Genomic DNA, 19,832 nt, shown 5'->3' on the forward strand with positions numbered 1-19,832 from the left:
GCGGGGGGCGGGCGGGGGGGCGGCGGGAGCCCGCCCTGCCCCCGGGGCCTGCCCGCACCCGGGCTCTGCGAGCTGCGGGCCCCCGGTGCCCGCGGCCGGGGCGTGTGGGGGCCCCGGCCCCGGGTGGGGGCCCCGCCCGCAGCCTGAGGGCCCGGCCCCGGGGCCGGCCGGGGACACCGGGCCGTGAGGAGCGGCCGGCGGCGGGCCCGGCCCGGCCCGGCCCGGGGGAGCGGATTACCGCCGGCTGCGCGCGGCCCCGCCGGTTGCCATGGTTACCCCGCTACCTGCCGCCGGGCCTCAGCCCGGGCCGGGGGGGCCGCGCCTCCGCTCCGCTCCCCTCCGCCCCCGGCCCCGCCGCAGATGGCACCGCCGCGCCCGGCCGGCCCCGAGGAGCCGGGCAGCGGGCGGGTCTGGCCGCGGAGGACGGGGGGGAGAGGGCGGGAAGGGGGAGCCCGCCGCCGGCCCCGGGGGGGGGGGGGGGGGCGACGAGCGTGGCCCGGGCGGCGGGAGGGCGGGCAGGGCGAGGGGGGCTGCCGAGAACAAAGGTGCCGGGGCAGGGGCTCGGCGGGCGAGCGGCGCGGCCGGTCCCCGCGCCTCGCCCCGGGGCATCTCCCCCGCCTGAAATGGCCGTCGCCCCCCGTTGCTGCTCGCCGGCCCCCGCTCCCCGGCTGCGGGGCGGCGAGGCGAGCCCGGGCCCGCAGCAGCCGCCCCCCGGCCCGGCTCTCGGCTATAAATAGCGCCCGCTTGGCCCGGCAGCGGGAGGTGGCGGGGGGCTGCAGCGGGAGGTGGCGGGGGGCTGCAGCGGGGCGGCTGCGCAGCAGAGCGGGCGCCGGGGGCTCGGCGGGGCCCGGGGCGCTGGGGCCGGGGCGGGGGGGGCCGCTGCAGGGAGGCCCTGGGGCTCCCGAGGTGCGAGGAGGAGGAGGAGGAGGAGGCAGGCGAAGAAACGTGGGGCTGGAGGGAGATGGGGAGAACAAAGGACACTGGGGAGGAGAGAGACCTGATGGGGAACCTGGAGGAGAGGAGGTGAAGGAGAGAGCGAGCCTTACGGATGCGCAGAGCGAGCATTAGGGATGCACAGAGCGAGCGTTCCAGATGCTGGGAAGGTGGAGAGGAGGCAGGAGAAGGGGAGCGAGACCTGCGGGACGGGGCACACGGGGTGGAAAGGGAGGAGAAGCAGGGAAGAGGGGGAGATGAACCAGTGCCGGGCAAACGGAGGGGATGCTGGGGTGGCTGCAAGGTGGCAAAGGGACTCCCTCGCCTCAGCACCTGAAATGCTCCCGGCTTCCCAGCGCTTCTCTCAAGGCTGAGCTTTGCTCCTTTTATGCATTTTGGGGGCAGGTGGCTTCCAGTAAAGCCCCAACACCAGGAGGGGGTAAAAGCATCCCTTATTCCCAAGTGAATTTTTATTGCTTTTTAAACCTAAGGGTTTTTAAGCCATTCTGAGATATTATGGGCTCTGACTCATGCCTTGAATACTCGTGAGCAATGCTGGGTGTGGAAGGAGGAACAAGAGGGGCGTGGGCCCTCTGAGAGGTAGTCTATAGCGCGTGTGTCCTCTTAAATCCTAAGTCAACATTTGGTTATATTGCCAGGTATAAACCTCTGTAATCCTAGAAGCACTGACTTGATACAGCTTCTTATATCCAGTGGCTTTGATACCGCATGCATCTCACCTGCTTCCCAGAGCTAAGTAATCACCACGGGGAGAGAAGTCACAAGGCTGATGAGGGGATGGAGAGACGCGAGGAGGCAGGGGAGGGCGGCTGCGGGGAACGGGATGGCGAGGAGGCAGCGCCGGCACCCAGCCGGGGTGGAGAGGAAGGCAGCGCCGGATGAGCAGAGAGGCTGTAGCGATGCCCACACCCTGAGGTTACCTTAACTGCATTTGTTCTGAAACCGAGGAGGAAATAGGGAACCGCTGGCCGTGCAGGGAGGAGAGTATTAGTAGGCTGGGATGGCCCTGGAAATAGTGATTTGCGTAGGGGGTTGGTTACAACCTTAATTTTGAGGGCTCTGCTTGTTTCATCTGACTGTGCTTTTTCTCCTGATGCATTTTCCTTTGTCCTGTCTCTGTAATTATCCTCATTTCAACCCTGCTCCGAGGATTATTGGTCAGTAGGAAGCCTCCTAATGCCCGCTCCCTCTTGGCAGGGCAATACCCATGCCCTCGATTAAAGTGAAACTCCCCAAACGGTGACAGAAGAAATTAGATCTATATTGCTCAAAGACACTCCCTCGGGCGAAGTTTCCCGACCCCCACCACGGCAGCGCTGCCACCCTGCCCCTTGTGTTCGTTCTCAATATTCTCTTTGTTACAGCCACCTTTACATACGGCTCAGGGCTCCCCGGGGAAGGCGGAGGTGGTTTGTGTTGGAAAATCCTCGTGCCCGCGTCCCGGGTGAGCACACCGACGTGTCCCACTGCAGTCCGTGCCCGGGACAGGCAGCCTCTGTTCCGAAACGGGGGTGAGGAGCCAACTTCGATAGGCAGCACTTTACACGGGAAGACTGCTTCCCCATGACGTTGGGTAGGCTTTAGCAGAAGGCGGTCCCTCTAAATGATTGATTTTTGAGAGTCCCTTGACTGGCAGCTTAAGAAGAGCATTTATTCAATCTATAGGCCGTATAAGCTACACAGAGCCCAACCACTAATAAAAAATAAAGGTTGGGAGATTGGGAGTTCCCTTTGCATGCAGACCTCTGCCAGCCTCTGCCCGCACTTGCAGATGCGTGAATGCACGTGAAAAAAGCTGGTTTGCAGGTCATTTGGATGTGCAGGTTGCTGCTCACCAGCCTGGTGCGTACCGGCTGGACGGCATCCATGCATACCTTTTCGGAAAGCAGGCCTCAAAGGGAGGTAGCGTGTGTATATATATGTATGTATATGTGTATAGAATATATATTTTTATACATATATACAGCTGGCTATGCGACAATGGCATTTTTTCAAGGAAAAAGCTAAGCGGCCTCCCGAAGCCCGGCCCTTTTTCAGTACCCCCAGCCATTAGAGCAGCCACCGACTACCTCCCATTAGCACTCCCGCTCTGGTGCTTTGTGCCGGCGCGCTGTTAGCAGCTGTCGGGTACCAAGGGCTGCCTCCCCTTCCCGCGGCACACCCTGCCAGCGTGAGCTGACACCGTTGGTGCCAGTCAGCTCGGAGGAGCGCTGCTCCCCACACTTCCCACTCCCACCAGTCTGTCACCACTGCCGTGTGGCAGAATTACTGCCTCCTGCTCTCCAGCACATCCTAACACACAAAGAGCTGTGCTGCTGCTGCCAGCGCTCAGCTGCTCTGCGTATGCGAGAAAGGGAGGGTGCCTTGGAAAGGTCAGCGCAGGGAAGGAGGGCGATTCTGTCTCCTTCCTTTAGGGGCCGTATCCTGGCATCACAGCGAAACCGTGTTCTGCCGGCTGATCCGTGTCCCCGGGGACTGCAGCTGGCGAGGGTGCCCCACATTGTGGGGCTTCCCAGGATGGTTTAGTACCATGTGCAGGGCCAAAGAGCTTCCTCTGCCTCTTCCCCGCCTAGCGAAATCATCCCAAATTATGAAAACTGAATTTCTCAATTGGTTGTGACTCCACTCTGGACTCTTCCCTTGTTTTTGTTCCTGGCCGAATTTCACTGGCAGCTTTAGCAGCACAACAGCAGCAGCCACCACTGCCCTGGCTACAGCAGGATCCTCCCTGGAGCACTGTTTAATTTATCCCCCGCATCCCCCGTGCCCAAAGCAGCCCGGGGCTGGAGCACCGCCACTCTGCCCCCTCCAACTGCATCAGCCCTGGGCCGATCTTGTCACCCCTGTCACCCATCGCTGACACTAACTCAACTTGCCTGCACTGTTGTAGGGGGCAGATGGACTGTCGGAGCCCGAGGGCATCTCTCTGAAACGCGTGGCTGTGGTGGAAGATTTCTTTGACATCATATACTCGATGCATGTGGAGAGCTCGTCGGAGCCAGGCAAAGCACCCAAACATGCCGGGCAGAAGAAAACCTACCGAGCGGTGAGAGTCCCCCTTGGCGTGCCCCGGGCAGCGAGGGGACGGGAGCAAAGGGGCAGAGGGGCCGCGGGAGTGGGCATCCCACGGGGACGGGAGGGCAGGCAGAAGCGGAGCTGCTGGCGGGAGGCAGAGGCGAAGGAGAGTCCTGTTCGCCTGTGCGGGGAGGCAGGAGAAAGGAGTCGCTTAAAGGCAGAGCAGCTGTGCTCAGGGGATGGGAAACCAGGCTGCAGGGGCTGCACAGCGGTACGGCTGCTCGGAGAGGAAAGACCAAGTGAATCGTACAAAGGCGACTGAACATGTCTGGCAGGGGAAAAAAAAGAAAAAGAGAAATGCTCGGTGCTACTGATGGGCGAGGGGATGTTTGCCCAGTCCTCTACGTGCTCTGCTCCGTGCTATCTGCCTCCCGGCCTCCCTTGGCCGCAGGGCAATGTCTCGCGTGGGCCTTGAAGGGCAGGAGCAGCCAAAAAGGGGACCGGAGCACGGCCGGAGCCCGCCCCTCTGCCCTGGCCGAGGGGATGCTCTCACCCGCCCATCCCGGGTTTCCTCCGTTACAAAATGGAGGCAGGCACCGAGCTGAGTCTCGTCAGGTGCTCCATGGATGCTGAAAACCAGCTCTATCCATCCTGAAACCACTCTAGTTAGGTCAGGAATAATTTAGCTTGAAGTGTGCTTCTCCAGGGAGCTTGCTGTTTCTCCTGACTCTGCACAGCCCTTCGATGCAAACATTTGGGCTCTCCTTTTACAAGAAGAGCTGAATTTACTGTCCAAAACAGAGCTACTCCCTCGAATCCCACAGCCCTAAGGACCAGGTCGCTTAGAGACAGAAGTGGCTGGCTGGCAGCTCGCGTCTCTGGTGTATGCATCATCTTGGGGAGGTCTGTGCAGGCTGCCCTGGTCTCTGCGATGATGCCTGAGATTATGCAGGGCTCGGTGCGCTGCCAGAGCCAGCTCAGGGGTGGAGCCTGTCCTGCCTGTCCTGCCTGCGTGTGTCCCCAGCCCCTCAGTAGCTCTGCGTGCTGGCGGTGCCGGAGGGGCTGCCCTGTGCCCTGCAGCCCCCCGCGCGCGGCGGGAGCCCCCGGGGAGCTGGGCTCTGCGCTCAGCGCTCCTGGCATCGCTCCGTGCCCCTGCGGCAGAGCGCGGGGCGGGGGGCCGGGGCCCACGCTGAGCCTCCCCGGCCGAGGGCAGGTGACCTCTTTGTAGTCGGGGGGGGGGGGCAGCCCCACCAGCACGACCACAATTCAAAAACTTTCCGCTCATTTCCCCAGCAGACCGCTCCGACCATCCCCTAATTCCTTCAATTCAGCTCTCTGGAGGACTAATCTGTGCCCTGCGCAAGCCTCGGGGGAGAAGCCTGGATCCGTCTGTTTTCCCAGGCCTGCTCGCAGCAGTCGGAGCGCTTCACGCTCCACCCCTCCGTCTCCCTCTTGAGCTGAGATCATCACATTAGCAGCGAGTATCCCCTCCTGACCTGGCAGGACGCTGCTGGCTGGGCTGGCTGGCCTCGCCCGTGCCCTGTCTCCCTGGAGCGCCTTTGCAGCCGGGTCTGGGAGGTGAAATGCTGCATAGCGTGCCGTGGCTCGGGCGCACAAAGGGACGCTGCCGGGCGGGCAGCTCGGGAGGCTTCAGCGTCTCCTGCGGTTTCCCTGCCTCTCCCTTTCCCCACCGTTTCTGATTAGAGGCACTGGAGAGTTTGCCCTTGTCCGTGACCTCCGGAGGGAGGCAATCAGAAAGGGAGTTTGGATGGGAGATAACTCATCAAGGAAGCTGTCTGCTCTGCGGAGCATCAAATCAGCTGAGAAATAACAACTGTATCACTAAAATTAGCTGAACATTTGCAGCAGAGACTATGGGCTTGCTGGAGCGAAAGAGGCAGGGAAAGCGGGCTCGGCCCCGCCGGCAGCACGAAGGGGCAGTTCCCTGCCTGCACCGCAAGCCCACGTTTACCACCAGCGATTTTCAGGCCCCTAATTTCAGTGTCTGTGGGAGGCCCCAGTGCTTGTGCACCCGTAAATATCGCACAGAGAGGCAAAGGCTGAGCTGGGCAGCCGCTCGGTCACAAGAGAGCTCCGTGGGGCTGTAGCGAAATAGAAGGAGAATCCCAGGAGGACCGGGCACTGCATCCTCCATTTGAACGCTGGGACGAGGTCCCTGCCTGAACTTTCCACCCATCTGGCATTAGCGTGCGTGTAAAACCTCGGGCTCTGCTGCCGCTCAGTGGAGATGAATGTCTCTCCCTCCCACCCAACGTCGGGTCACGGGGCTGCTCTAGCCATGATCAAGCAAACCCTCTGCTCTCTGCCCCATTGCGCTGCTTCTTTGTCATCGTTTTATTCCAAGCTTAAGCATCACCCTTTCCTGCAGGATAGAAAAATGCTTGGAATTTCGGTGCTTTCAATTTTTGTTAACAAACTAAGGTGGGAGGGTGATGCCCGCTGGCCGGAGGGGGGGACCAGGACATCCTGGGCTGTCCTCCTGGCTCGGCCCCCGTCACCAGCCGTCGCTCGCGAGGTGTCTGGTTGCAGCCCTGCTTCCCGTTATGAGCCCCACTTCTGCCGGGCTCGCGGCCCTGAGGACTGGCACGAACAATTGAATTTCTGTCTGCTTTATGACCCCACTTGTAAGTGCTGTGACCCCTGCTGGGGTCGCGGCCCCTGGTTTGGGAGCCGCCGTGCTAGGACAAGTCACTTAGACCAAACAGGATGGGTGATTAACCGTAGGAACCAACCCCAAAGTAAGAGGTGGGCTCTCCACCTCTTAATGCCTTCCAATTAAGACCAGATGTCTTCCTGGAAGATGTTTTAGGCAAACCACAGGCTACTGGGCTGCAGGAGAGCCTGGGTGAAGTTCTCCGACTTGAGCTATGCAGAAGGTCAGACTCCATGAGCTGATGGTCTCTTCTGGCCTTAAAGAAATCTACAGTAAAACTGCCTCATTCCTTCTCCAAACAACCTAGTCTTGATCTTCAGAAATACCGTAAAATTGCTGCTGGCAGGGATTAATTGGAATAACAGGACTCTGTGATAGCCGGGCACCTTCTGTGGGTGCTTAGGTCTGGATACAGTGTTTAACTTCAGGCATCCGAGTTTTAAATATTTATCCTTAGTTTTTCCTCATCTGTAAAATACAAATATCCCACAAAGGTTCAGGAGACTTAATTCATTACTGTTTGTAAAAATGCTTTCAATTCCCTAGATAAAATATGTCACAGAAGTGCAAAGTATTATTAACAGTAATTGATTGTCATTGTGGGAAAAAGTGACCTGCCCTTACAAAAGATTAATGGATTCTTCAGGTTACTGGTGTGATGGTAATTAACAATGCAAACAGAGCTGACGAGACCTTACTTTCTCATTTGATTCTTACGTGTTCGTAGCTTCGCTCTTCCCAGACTCCAAGGGGGAATGGAAAGGAGTTTGTGGGAAGGAGTGGCTACGCAGGGAGTCCAAAGGTCTGTTCGATGGTGTCCCGGTGCCTCTGACACACCAGTTACCCTCCCAAAACGTTCCTCCATCAACAGTCGCTGCGGAGGGAGGGATGCAGGGATCCCGGGAGCGGGCGGACAGGAACGCTGTGTTGCTGTGAGTGGGTGCTCTTGGCTAGGCTGAGCGAGGTGGGAGGGTGCCCGTGGTCTCCCGTGCCCTCCGCCCGGCTCTCCCTCCGGCGTTCTCCCTCACCCAGGACATACAGCCATCTCCTTGTTTTCCCAGATCGCAGAGACCTATGCTTTTCTCCCGAGAGAAGCTGTGACCAGGTTCCTGATGAGTTGCACCGAGTGCCAGAAGAGGATGCATTTCAACTCCAACGGACTGGAGCCCAAAGGTAAACGCGAATGAACTCTACCAGCAGAGCTGACGCAGCGTTTCGTACCGGCACGGTGTCGCTGACAGCCATCAGGATACCACCCCGTCGATGAGATACTTCTTTACCAAATGGTTTTCCTAACCTGTGTTATTTTTCATGCACTTTTATAGCCAAGCTGAAAGAATTGCTTAAATCTGTTTCATCCACCACTATTTTCAGATTGGAGAGCAGAAGCGGTCTAGCTTTCTTTCCGAGCAGGCAGGCAGTTTCACTTCTGAGTCTACCTTCCTCAGCGCAACCATACAAAGCCTGGGTCAAAAATACTTCAGATATGTCTGCAATCAACCCATAATTGTGTGGGGGTAGAAACTTAGATTTCTGAAAAAACGTGGCCTGAAGTTTTTCCTTCAAACTATTGAATTTGTAATGACACTGAACAGGTCTGAATAACTGAAGTTTCTGATAAAGATGTAATTTACAGTAATTAATAGATAGACACATCATGATCCTATTTTTGATAACACAAAGTGTTTTGGTAATCAAAGTTATATTACCCCTATGTATACAACCAATTAGCGTGGCCATGGCGGTGGTTGGCTCGTTATGATTCCTTTGCAAACGGAACCAATCTGCAGCTCCTAGGCCTAAAAGAGATAAGCAGTGCATAAGATGAGACAAGGTGTCCTTCCAGAGTAAATGGTTACAGTTGATGTTTGTGTGGTTTGTTCCTGAGTTACAAACTTGTTTTCATGACCAAGTGCAACGCATCAAACTGACTCTGAGAGGTTTCACCCAACAAAATTGCTTCTTTAAAAAAACATAAGCAAACTGCAGAGAGTTAGACTATTTCAAAACTGTTAAGGCAAACGGGCTCATTTGGCAGCTCTTACCAAGCAGAGATGCAGAATTAAATGAACAAAGGACCCAACAATAGAAAATTTCTAGTATTAAATACCGATTTCCGACTGTTTACTGCTAGGAGCAGAGGTTCCGTCCAAGTGGATTATGTGCACCAGCTATCCAAAGCTAGTGACTGAAATGCTTTGTACTTGTTATATTTTTTAGAAACTCTCCCAAATAATCCTATGTGACATTTATTAGCCTAAGCTCCATTACCGCGGCATTTCCTACTCTGCCGGCTAAGGGCCCGATCCCTCTTTCCAATCAGGTCAAGAGAAGTTTTGGCCTTTGGCCTCACTGGGAGCAAACCTGACCTTTACACTGGTTGTGCCGCATCCATCACCAGTGACATTCCAAGTCCTGCGGCTGCAGCAGCTGGCTCAGCAGACGGGAAGGGCAATGGGATGAGAGTCTGGCCAACAAGGATGTCGCCTGTTGGCTTGACCCAAAACGGGACGCTTTACTAGACGCCTGGCACCAGCCGAGCCGTCCGCCCCGGAGCTCGGGGTCCCTTTTCGGGAGGCAGCACATGAAAAGGGTCGTTGTTCCTTCAGGGGCTCCCTCCTGCCCAGCCGCCATCCCCGCGGCCCCCGTGCCTCCCCCAGCGACACGGCGCCCGTGTCCGCTCAGAGGACCCCAGGTGCTGCGTATCCTCCCCAGAGCAGTTCTAGCTGTGGAAACCATGACCAGGGCTGAGATCTGGCTGTCCTGAGCACATTTATAAACTAATATAAATTATAAATTACTTTCATAAAGCTTTCCCCTTACCAGTTCTCTTAAAAATTAATCAAACAGGAAAACAAAGGATCCCACACATAAAAAAGTCCTGCTTCTTACCTACCAGGACTGGAAGGACAGAAGTGCCTTTCTGCTCTGAATAGTACCTAAATAGTGACTAAGTACCTGTGAAAATGCATGGAGTAGATTAGATAAGGTAACTTTTACTGGGGAAAAGTGTCTGATTTCACTAATACATATTCAAGAATTTATCAGGAGCAAATCGCCTAAAAAAACATTGAGGCCGTAGAAGAATTACCTAGGTGTATGCACATGCATTCACACATACACACATATATAGATGAAGTTTAACTCAGTAAGATGAAAAAATTTGAGTCATTCCCGTCTCTTCCTACTTCTCTTGGCTATTAAACAAATCTCAACACATTTCATTTGTCATCACAAAAATCTCTAATTAAATGTATCTGACATCAAACCCTGCAGGGCACCCACATAATTCATAAAAACAAATTGTCTTGCTCATGGGAAACTTTGAACATCGCTGGACTTCACTCTGATCTCTTTACACTGTTATTAAATTAGGACTAATTCCAGTGGAGTTATACAAGTGTGGAATTAGGATTGAAACCATTTTACTTTGAACCATACGGCCTGTTCCGTGTATGTCCAACGCACGGGGCATGTGATGTACATAGCTTTTTGAAAAATGAGCTAAAGGATTCCAGTAGCCCTCTCTTGTGACGTAGGATACGAGGACTGTTCCCGTGGAGTCCCCCAGGCCTTTTAAAACAAAGGTTTTCTTTCTTTTCCAGTTAGCTTAAAAAAAAGGGGAGTTGGTTTCTTGGGCTCAAGCTCTTACCTGTTGCAGTTGCACAAACTCACAGCAAATTTGTGGCTGCTGATGGGATTATTCCAGATTTACATCAGGATGGTTTCAGGCAGAATCTAAGCACCAAAGATCACCTGCCTCCCTCTTCCTCCCCATGTGAGGACGCTGAGCTGCTTCTGTTGAGCCTCATTCATTTCCGCAGCGCTGAACTATTAAGTGGGGGATGGCAGGAGAGCAACATATCATCCTCAGAGGTCTGAAGGACTCGCCTCATCCACGCCCGTGCTCCAAGGAAAGAGCAGCTCTATCTTTGTTATGCATAGCAAATGCTTTCCTAAACTCTCCATAAAGACTCGAACACAGGTGACCCCAGCCAGCCTGGGGAGGTGGCAGATGTTGTTCCCGGGAGCTGTTTCCCCTTTCACCGCAGAATCAGACTGTGAGAAGCACCCCTTGTCCTGGGATTTTAGCATCTTTTTCATCATGAGATAGCAACCTTGCACTGTAGAATAATGGGTTATTTTGGGTGTTTAATATATAGAGGGCATAGAAGTGCTCTTAATTCATCTATAGGTCGAAGCGTGACAGAGAGCAGCGACATACAGCCATGAGAAAAGAAGGGAGGAATTAGTTTACAGGGTTCCTAAAAGCTTTGCACCTTCATATTTGCGCGAGCCGACGGCCTGAGTAGCTCTGGCCACCCTTTCCTGCATCCGCAGGCGGGAATGTTTCAGCTGCCCAGGGATGAATTAGAGGGACCTGGAAAAAAATCACTGTATTTCCATGGACCCTAAGTAGGCCTTTGATACAGAAGATTTGCAAAACCTATGTGGTGTTTAAGTCGGTTACAGCGAGGTTTTGGGTCAGGTCATTTCTTAATCAGACATGATGGATCTGATATTTCCAGAGGTGTGAAGCGTCTTCAGGTCTGCTGAGTTTCACTGGGATTTTTTGATATTCAGCATTTCTGGAAAGCAGGCCCATTATGTTTGGGTTGATGGGTTTTCTAAGGTGCTGTAAAACATTTTGTGAAGGCTCTTTTTTCAAGGGGCTGTGTCAGAGGTTCCTGTGAAACCAGCGACCCCAGAAAATGCAAGCCAGCCAGGGAGATTCAGACAGGAATGGAAACCTCCCGCCATCGGTTCACCTTCAGCTCCTGGAAGTCCTTCTTCCCCATCCATTGTTGCTTAAGCTCACTTTCCAGATGATGGCAGAGCTGACAAATCTTTGAGAATTCAGAAAAATCATTGAGAATTTGCTTTATGGGGTCTTTCCTGGTCTGGCTAGACAAAATGATCTGCAGGAGTGGTCTGAATCTGGAGTGGTCTCTAGAGCTCAATATGATGCAGCCAGAGGAATCAACAGGAACAGTTTAAATTAAAGATTTTTAAAATTAAGTTTGTGTTTTAATGAGGATGTTAAAAATAATCTTCATCACCAGATAGAGATACTTAATAAGTTGCCTTAATGTTAACTCCTACCTGAGGGAATCCCAGCAAAATTGGCAAGACTTTGCAATGCTAAAGAAAGCTGCAAATATATTCTTGTTCATCAACCTCTGCATAAATCCCATTTGCATGGAAGTGCTTCTGAGGCATCGGCAAGACTCCGTTTCTTCCTCTGCTACATTCTAGTTTGGTAGACTGAAAAATTATATATTATGTGTAGTCTTTTCCGCAGGTGACAGCAATGCTTTTTTTTTTTTTTTTTGCAGAACAGCATCTGTTCTGTAATTATGCTCTTGGTGGGGTCGTGTTCTTATAGGAACCTTAGCTCAGCGGGCACCAGCTCTCGCCAGGGATTTGAAGTGCTTCTAAATGCATATGTTTAACAATTATGAGAACACATCACGGGTTTGTGCTTATACATCCCTGTATCTAAATCAAGTTTTTCCTCTGTTCTTCAGAGAGCGAACCACCTTCCTCTTTGGTTTCTGGGATCATTGACTACAACATGCCCCTCACCTCTACTTACCTGAAGCAAATGAAGCTGCGGGTGATGAATTCACAGGAACAGGTGAGTCGCGCTCCGGGCGCAGGGCAGCGCGAGGTGCGGAGCGTGTTGCTGAAGGGGTGAGGGGCGTGACTGGTGCTTGGCACATCGATTTTTGGAGGATGCTTTTGGAAGTGGCCGATTTGTCCAGGTGGGTCAGGCTCTGACCAAGTACAGCGAGCGTTGGTGCCTGGAAGCTGGGAGGGCGGCGCGCCTCCGATCTGCTTGGCAGAAAGCAAACAGGGCTACTTCAGCATCGTGTCAGTGGAGAGCAGCAGAGACGGAGTTGATGCAGTTATTGCTTATAACAGTCTGCTTGTTCTTTAGACGTACAGTTCTTCTAAGAAATTGTCTTAAAAATAAATATGGCACATAGGAATTTGTTTCTTCACCTCCTCCTAATTGCCTGGGAGCTGTAGCAGATGGGGTCTAAAACCCAGACCCTGCTTCAGTTGCTCCGGTGCTCTCTTAAACTGATTGGTGACTCGAGGAAGTTCAACCGCAGCCACTCCGCTCTCGTGTCAAAGTGGGAGAAGGCTCAGTTGTTTGATGAGAGTGCTAAGCCACTGGATTTTGATTTGGGAATGGATGGGGCAGACTGCCACAGGATATACCCAGGCTGTGCAATCTTCTGAAGTTCTGCAGCTGCAGAATTAGCTATGGGAACCTCTGTGCACCATGGAAACAGTCTATAAAAAGAAAAGTATGTTTTACTTGCTCCCCACAATCTGCACTGGAAGCCAGTGCTGGATTTTCTTTCCAGCACACTGAAACCTGAATCTGATCTCATACATTACCGCCAGTTGCAAGAAATGAAAGAGTTTGCATTGTGCAGTGGTGGAAAACATTGCTGATGGCTTGCACCGTGAAGTTGCACCAAATGGGTTCTTTTATCTAGTGGCACCCTAAAGGGACATTGGTTAGAGCATCCATTGCCAGGGTGTAAAATGCCAGATGTGGGTTTGCTGTCAGGAGCTGGAGAGATACTGAGCTCTTCCATCGCTTCAGCAGTGCAACCTTCTTGCTGGAGGACAAAATGGCATCTGACAGCAAGCGCTTCTGTGTTTTGGAGCTTTTTTTCCTTTGCTCGTGTTGGACGCTTGAGTGGGCTTACGGTTTTGTTTGCAATAGGTTATGTTACAGCTTTTGAAACGTGAAAGGCTGCGATGTGCCAGGTTTTGCGCTTGGGCTGGGTCGGGTGGTAGAACTATGGACAGCTCTGGGGGGCGGCTGGGCTGGGCTGGGCTGGGCTGGGCTGGGTTGGGTTGGGTTGGTTGGGTTGGGTTTGGCTGGGCTGGGCTGGGCTGGGCTGGGTTGGGTTGGGTTGGGTTTGGCTGAACTGGGCTGGGTTGGGTTGGGTTGGGCTGAGCTGGGCTGGGCTGGGCTGGGCTGGGTTGGGTTTGGTTGAACTGGGCTGGGTTGGGTTGGGTTGGGCTGGACTGGGCTTGGCTGGGTTGGGCTGGGCTGGGCTAGGGACATGGAGTGAACGGATGCGCCGCTTCGTGGCGTCTGATGGCTGCTTCAGGACCACTTTTGGATAAATAGGATCGAAAGCTGACATATTCCGACTGCCTTTGGCTTGTGCAGAGTGTTTGCTGGGTCTCGGTGCAACTCCTAGCAGAGAGGCGTTGAGATTGCAGACCCTGCCGTTGTCCGTACCGTTGACTACCAACCTGTTCTTCACCAAGGTTAAGGACTTGGTGGCCCATGAAGGCTAACCGTACTTTTCAGCACTTGAGGCGGTTCTTTCAAGTTAAGTTTGATGTATACAAAAGGATGGTCTGGGAGGTTTGTCTAGTTACCATTTATGCGTTTTCTACCAATTTGTCTTGGCTCCGAAGCTCTGTTCAAGAGAATTGTGTTATGAAGCTTTGTTAAACTCCTGTACCCAGTTTCTACAGGTAGAAAACTAGAATTGCAGTTTGCTCTTATTTTCATAATAAAAAACACCCTGGAAGCTGGCAGACTTTAGTACTGAATCTGGAGTTTTGAAGCTGCACACTTAGGGATGCTTGTTTTGAAAACTTTGGTTGGTAATTTAGAGATTTGAGAGGTTTATACCCTGAATTTTGGTTTAGCAGGTTGCACTGGAGCTATCGCTAGATGGACAGATATAACGTGCTGCTAACACAAATACTCTTGAGGCTCGCTAAGATCGGAATAGAAGCATATTGTCATACGGGAACAAAAAAGGGACCAGCTGAGGCAACCAGCAGTTGTTGGTTTAGATCATAAATCAAACAGCTTGATGTTATTCCCTGCCTCTAAAGTTTTTCTTTTCCTGAGCTTTCATCGGTATGTTGCAGTGCAGCTTTCTAAGCTTCTCAAGGTGTAGCAGCCAAGGGAAAAAACTATTTGGAAGAAGTAAAATTTGCTGTTCAGTGTATTACTTAAAACTGATTCCTGAGAGCAAAATAACAAAAGATCAGTCTTATTGCTCAGAATTCTGAAGCAACAAAGCTTTCCATCAGATCTGTAGGTAACGACAGGCTGGAGAGGATACAGGTGGTTGGACCTGGTGGAGAAAATCCAGCGGGACTTGGGTGCCGTCCGTTCCGAGATACGTGCCACTCCCCGGCTTCCCCTGGGGAAACACGTGCCACGCTCCTAACGCAGCTGTGGCTGTACCCGAGGTTCTAAACGCTGAAGACTACATGAAGAAAATGTGTGTAATAATGTCAATACCAGGCTTCAATTCCCTCCACCAAGCATTCCCCTGGTCTTTTTTTTCCCTTCTCCATACTTTGCACTGGAAACACGACAGTACCGTCCTTTTTTCCTGGAGGATCCTGGCAGTCTTTGTGGAGCACGGGCTGTGAAACAGGGGCTGCTGCTCTGCCTTTCCCCAGGGAGGGAGCTTTAGGGTTAGGGAGTTGCAGCTGTTGGGGTTCCAGGTGATTACAAGCTGCAAAAGTTCTCTAAAGATGACAGAAAGAGTTCTGACTTTGCTACAGATGCAGAAGAGGAAGAAAATACAACCTGCTTTTAAAGTTTGTTTGCACTACACAAATAAACACTGCACGGTTTTTATATTTATATACATTTACAAAACGATATGGGTTCCTCTCTAGCTCAGCTTTGCTGCCGTGCCACCTTACCACCTTGCACTCACTAACATTTGATGGTGATAACAGAAATAAATTAAGCAACGGACTTGTGTTTGACTTGGCTTTTGCCAAAAGCAATTATGTGCATGCAGCAGCACCAGGAGGAACTTGCTTCACTTGGGGTAACAATGAATGAATTTATGCCAAAGTGGCCTTTTAACTTCATTATTCAGGGAAAAAAAGTGTGCGTGTAACTGTAATTTATTAGTGCCGTTGAGCACGTCAGTATTAGGGCAGCAGTGTCTTCACAAGGAAGCACAGCCAGGAGAACCTTAGAGAAAGCATTTTATCTCTGCTTAGGGACAAAAAACAGTCAGGAGAGGAGCTCTTTACATGGTTGCTCACAAAATGAAGAGTTCCTGCAGAATACATTTCAATATATTTCTTGGAGTCAGTACATTTATTCTGGCGTGACGGAAAACAACTGTGACCCCTGTTGCTTAAATTGGGTTCACTAGAACACGCAGGAGCTCTTGGGGTGTGACTCTTCCCTCATTCCCATGTTATGCCAATTCTCACACGTGTGAGAAAAATCAGGCCCCTTACCCTTTCCACAGAGCGCCGAATTAGCCACATTTCGGGGTATCTACTGAGGCATTAAAGCGTCTCTGAACTTCTGACCTTCCCAATCTAGCAGCAAAAAGGAATGAAAAGAAGATATTTGATATTTATCTATAATGATCCTTCCACCTCATTTTCAAATGATAAATATTAGCATTTTTAAATGATTGGTTATTCGAGTTTATTGCAGTCATTTTCCAGACAATCTTGTCTGTCTTATTCAAACGCAGCCTTGGATTTATTTTTCATGCCACACTGTTGGGCGTGATTTCCACTGGTGGCTGGTGGAACATGAAGATTTTAAAAGAAGAAATCCATGAAATGCCAAACGTGCTCTCTGCTCCGGAGATGTTGCTGCTACCTTGGCAGACGCAGTCCCGGGCCGAGTAACCAGGTTTAAATGATACAGAAACATTTTCAAAGGTTGCTTCAATGAGTGCTGTCGGAAGGTCATGCAGTCGGTGAATGGCAGGAGCTGCTTTTGGATGGGAAATGGCGCGAGCGCTTTCCTTGCTCCTACGGCTTTGCGACGCTGACTTGTAAGTGTTTGAGAGGGACAGAGCCTTGTCCCGCACCGCCACACGCTCCGTCCGTCCAGTAATTTCCCTGTAAACCTAGAGCGTGTGACGGTGCGTGGATGTGAAGTGGTTTTCAAAACAGGATTTCAAGCAATGTTTTAACCAGGGTGATCCTGGAAGGGGGGACGCAGGGGTTCGAACCCCACGGGTGTACAGGGAGTTGGCTTCCTCTGATGCTGGTGAGGATCGAGCCTCCCCTGCGGGATTTGGGAGCTCACGGAGCCTCGTGACCAGAGGCTGGTTTGCAGCGTTCAGCCCTCCTCCTTCCACTCTGCCTTCTCCCTGGTCCACACGTTACTCTGCTCACTTCAGTGTCTCAGAAGGCTCCGGTATTACCAGAACAGCTAAGATGCATCGTCCCTTGGCAGCTCGCTTGCTTCCTTCTGCTTCGGCTCCATCTCCGTGCTAATCCTGGGGGTGCAGAATTGGCACGGGGGAGGCAGCAGAGGCAGGGAGGGGAGCGAGCGGCTGCAGAAGAGGGCACGCTAGATTTTCATTTTAAGTCTTTAAGTTCAGTAGTGAGAACTGCAGACAGATACCTCATTTCACACAATCCAGAGACCAGAACCAAATCTGGCAGAGCGGGCAGCTGCTGCGCAAGATCCGGGACCCGGCTTTCTCTGTTCCAGTGCTTAGTGAAGGGATCCCAAAGAAAGGCTGTGTGTTCATAGATGTGCGGAGAAGGCAGAAGCACGCAGTTGGTATTTGGAAGGAAGTGGGATGATGTGTTTGCATCACATGAGGGTGATAAGGTACTTCCCAGTCCATTAAAGAGGGTGTTAAACATCTTCAGGAATAAATGCCTCTAAATCAACTTGATGAGATAACTCGCATTCGAGAGGCCTTTCCTTGGCTCGGGAACATCTTTGTTCCCTGATGTTAATTTTTAAGACGTTTCGGAGCACTGGAGAAGTTCCCTAAGTGCACCCTCACACACACAGAAGAAAAGGGAATGTTGGCCGTGCCCCCAGCGAGGCACCGTGACCGTGGCCGTTTGCAACACAGATTTAATCTCTGTGATGAAGGCTTGCTCGTGGCTCCGCATCACAAAGCCCTCTAGCGGGGATGCAGCTTCTGCCGGCAAGGGTGGGCTTCGCCTGATAAATTTAACTTCTGCCCTAAATGACAGACTTTGTCCCGGCTAAAGCCAGGGAGGCAGGTCCGGCTGTCCTGACAGCGTTATTTACTAGCAAAGATAGTTTAGCAAAACTTTTGTCCTTGGCCATAATGGCTCATGGGATGCGGGAGGTCAGATGATCAAACCATTTAGCCTGGTTTCAGACCTGTGTGAATGGCTTGCTTTCAGTGAAGGTCAGCTCATTTTTGCTGTTGGAATTAAGTCTGACGTTCCCAGCTAGTAAAAACTTATGAGCTTTTATTTCCTGTTGCGTAGACATTACAGTGTTTTTTCCCAGCGTAGCTGCATTACAGGTGAGCTTCGTGCTTGTTCAGTGCAACGCTCAATGCAAGCAAACAATTTGAGACCCCGACTTGGGCTGGCTGGGATAAATCCTGCTGCTGCAGCTTTCATCTTCAAATGAGACGTGGTGCCAAGGCCCTGACTCTCTGCAGTTTTGGGGAAAATCACTTCTGTAAGAAAGGAGGTGTTAAATCAAGTGGCATTGCCTGATTCCAGTGATGCTAGGCACAATTCGTCCTCCTCGACTGCTCAGGTGCATTTAGTTGCTGCGCGCGACTGGTCTGGTCCGTTTTCCTCGCTGGTAGCTGTGCAGTGGTGGACAGAAGCCGGTCCCTTTCCCACTCTCTGTTCGCTTCCCTGTGATGTTGTGCAGCTTAACTAAGCTCCTGGAGAAGTGACCGGGGGATGTTTAGAAGTTTATCTCACCTCGTCGGAGCTGTGGTGGTCATGCTAGCAAGGGCTGGGTCGCATCAGGCAGGAGCAGGGCACGGCGGGCCAGCTGTGAGCTGGGCAGTAGGAGCCTGCGGCGGGAGCGCCCGGGAGGAAGGACGGGCCGGTGGCACTCGGCTGGGGAGCCTGGAGTCCCCCGGGCTGGTGACAGCGACTCCACGGAGCTCGGCACTGCACGGACGTGGCCGTCGGGTCCCGCGCGGGCTGGCCCACACAAAGCCCGTGTGGGTTCCCCGCTCTCTCCGCAGCAAGGCTCTTCCGTGCCGGGGCTGATCCGCCCGCGGGTGGTTGGAACCGATTGCCCTCCACCGCGCGCACCTGCACCCCGGTGCACGTTATCGGCGCGGTCCAAGCAGCCTGCTAAGGCCGAGCGGCTTGAGCCTGTTTCCGGGATCACTGAATGAGTCGGGCCAGAAACCACGTTATCTTTCTTTGATTCCTCATTTCTTCCAAGTGCCTCCCGTATTTGGTGAGGAGAGGTGCTGCCCATTCCCCAGGCGGTAACCAGCACCAAAGGCAGCTGTTCCCAGTAGAATTGGAAACAAGCTTTTGGTTCAGGTCCTGCAAAGTGGGGCTACGAAACATTCCCAGGGGAAAAAGTAGAGACCTGTACCTCACGGTGATGAAAGCATTTAACATCCATGGAATAGTCTCATGAATCCGGTTAAATTTATCTTGTACATGTGGAAAGCGTCACACGGTGAGGCTTTCTGCATCGTCTCCCAAGCTCGGGTGCTGCCGTGCTGTATGTTGACTTTGATCAAGTCACACAAATGGCTGTTTCTTAATTGCCTTCTCCCTTTAAAAAGGGGATAATACCTTAGAGAGACTTCTGAGGTCTCACTCACTAATAAAGCTCTTCAAGAGCTTGGATGGCAACTACTTTGAGAGCGCGAACTATTATTAATGATTTCCGTTATTATAGAAGATGAAGCTGTGTGGTTCAGCTTTTTAACCTTGAATCGTGTGCTTGCTTTTGTTTCCGCTGCTGTTAAACCTGCGCAAGGCAGGCTTGCACCTTGCCTGGTTGCGCAGACTCCTAAGACCCGCACCGCGAGCAAAAGGAGCGTGTGTATCACTGAGGAGTCGCTTTTACTTACAAAGGTGGATTCTGAAAAACGCGGTATGGCTTGAGGGTGGCTAAAAATGGGTTTTGTGGTGGTTCTGTTTATGTTGACTCGATTCTGATTTGGGTGGCCAAGAGATAAGCTGTGGGGGTCATCCTCAACATGTAACGCAATGCAGAACTTCCTGCTGATGCTGTGGGTTCAGGCTTTGGCAAGAAATGTTAGGGGATATTTGACCGCGATCGACCCGTGCCTTCAAACACCCATTCCCTGTACTCCGGCAGAAGGCAAATTCCATCCACAGAAACAACTCCTTTCCTGCTCCTTTACTTGGCAGTGACTGGTGTACCCTGTGAAGTACAGAGCTGTATTTCCTTTCCATCTCTTGGTCT

The 19,832-nt window shown here is 52.3% G+C and overlaps 1 protein-coding gene across 1 annotated transcript in view; it reads left to right on the plus strand.

Annotated features, from left to right (window-relative positions):
• NOL4L (nucleolar protein 4 like) overlaps positions 1-19,832 on the plus strand; it is a 61,962-nt gene that overhangs the window by 14,884 nt on the left and 27,246 nt on the right. The window contains 3 exon segments of the mRNA XM_075721150.1: positions 3,845-4,000; positions 7,705-7,816; positions 12,172-12,281. Coding sequence (XP_075577265.1) covers positions 3,845-4,000; positions 7,705-7,816; positions 12,172-12,281 — 378 coding nt within the window.

The sequence above is a fragment of the Pelecanus crispus genome, chromosome 14 (assembly GCF_030463565.1).
Source record: "Pelecanus crispus isolate bPelCri1 chromosome 14, bPelCri1.pri, whole genome shotgun sequence".
NCBI classification, from domain to species: Eukaryota; Metazoa; Chordata; class Aves; order Pelecaniformes; family Pelecanidae; genus Pelecanus; species Pelecanus crispus.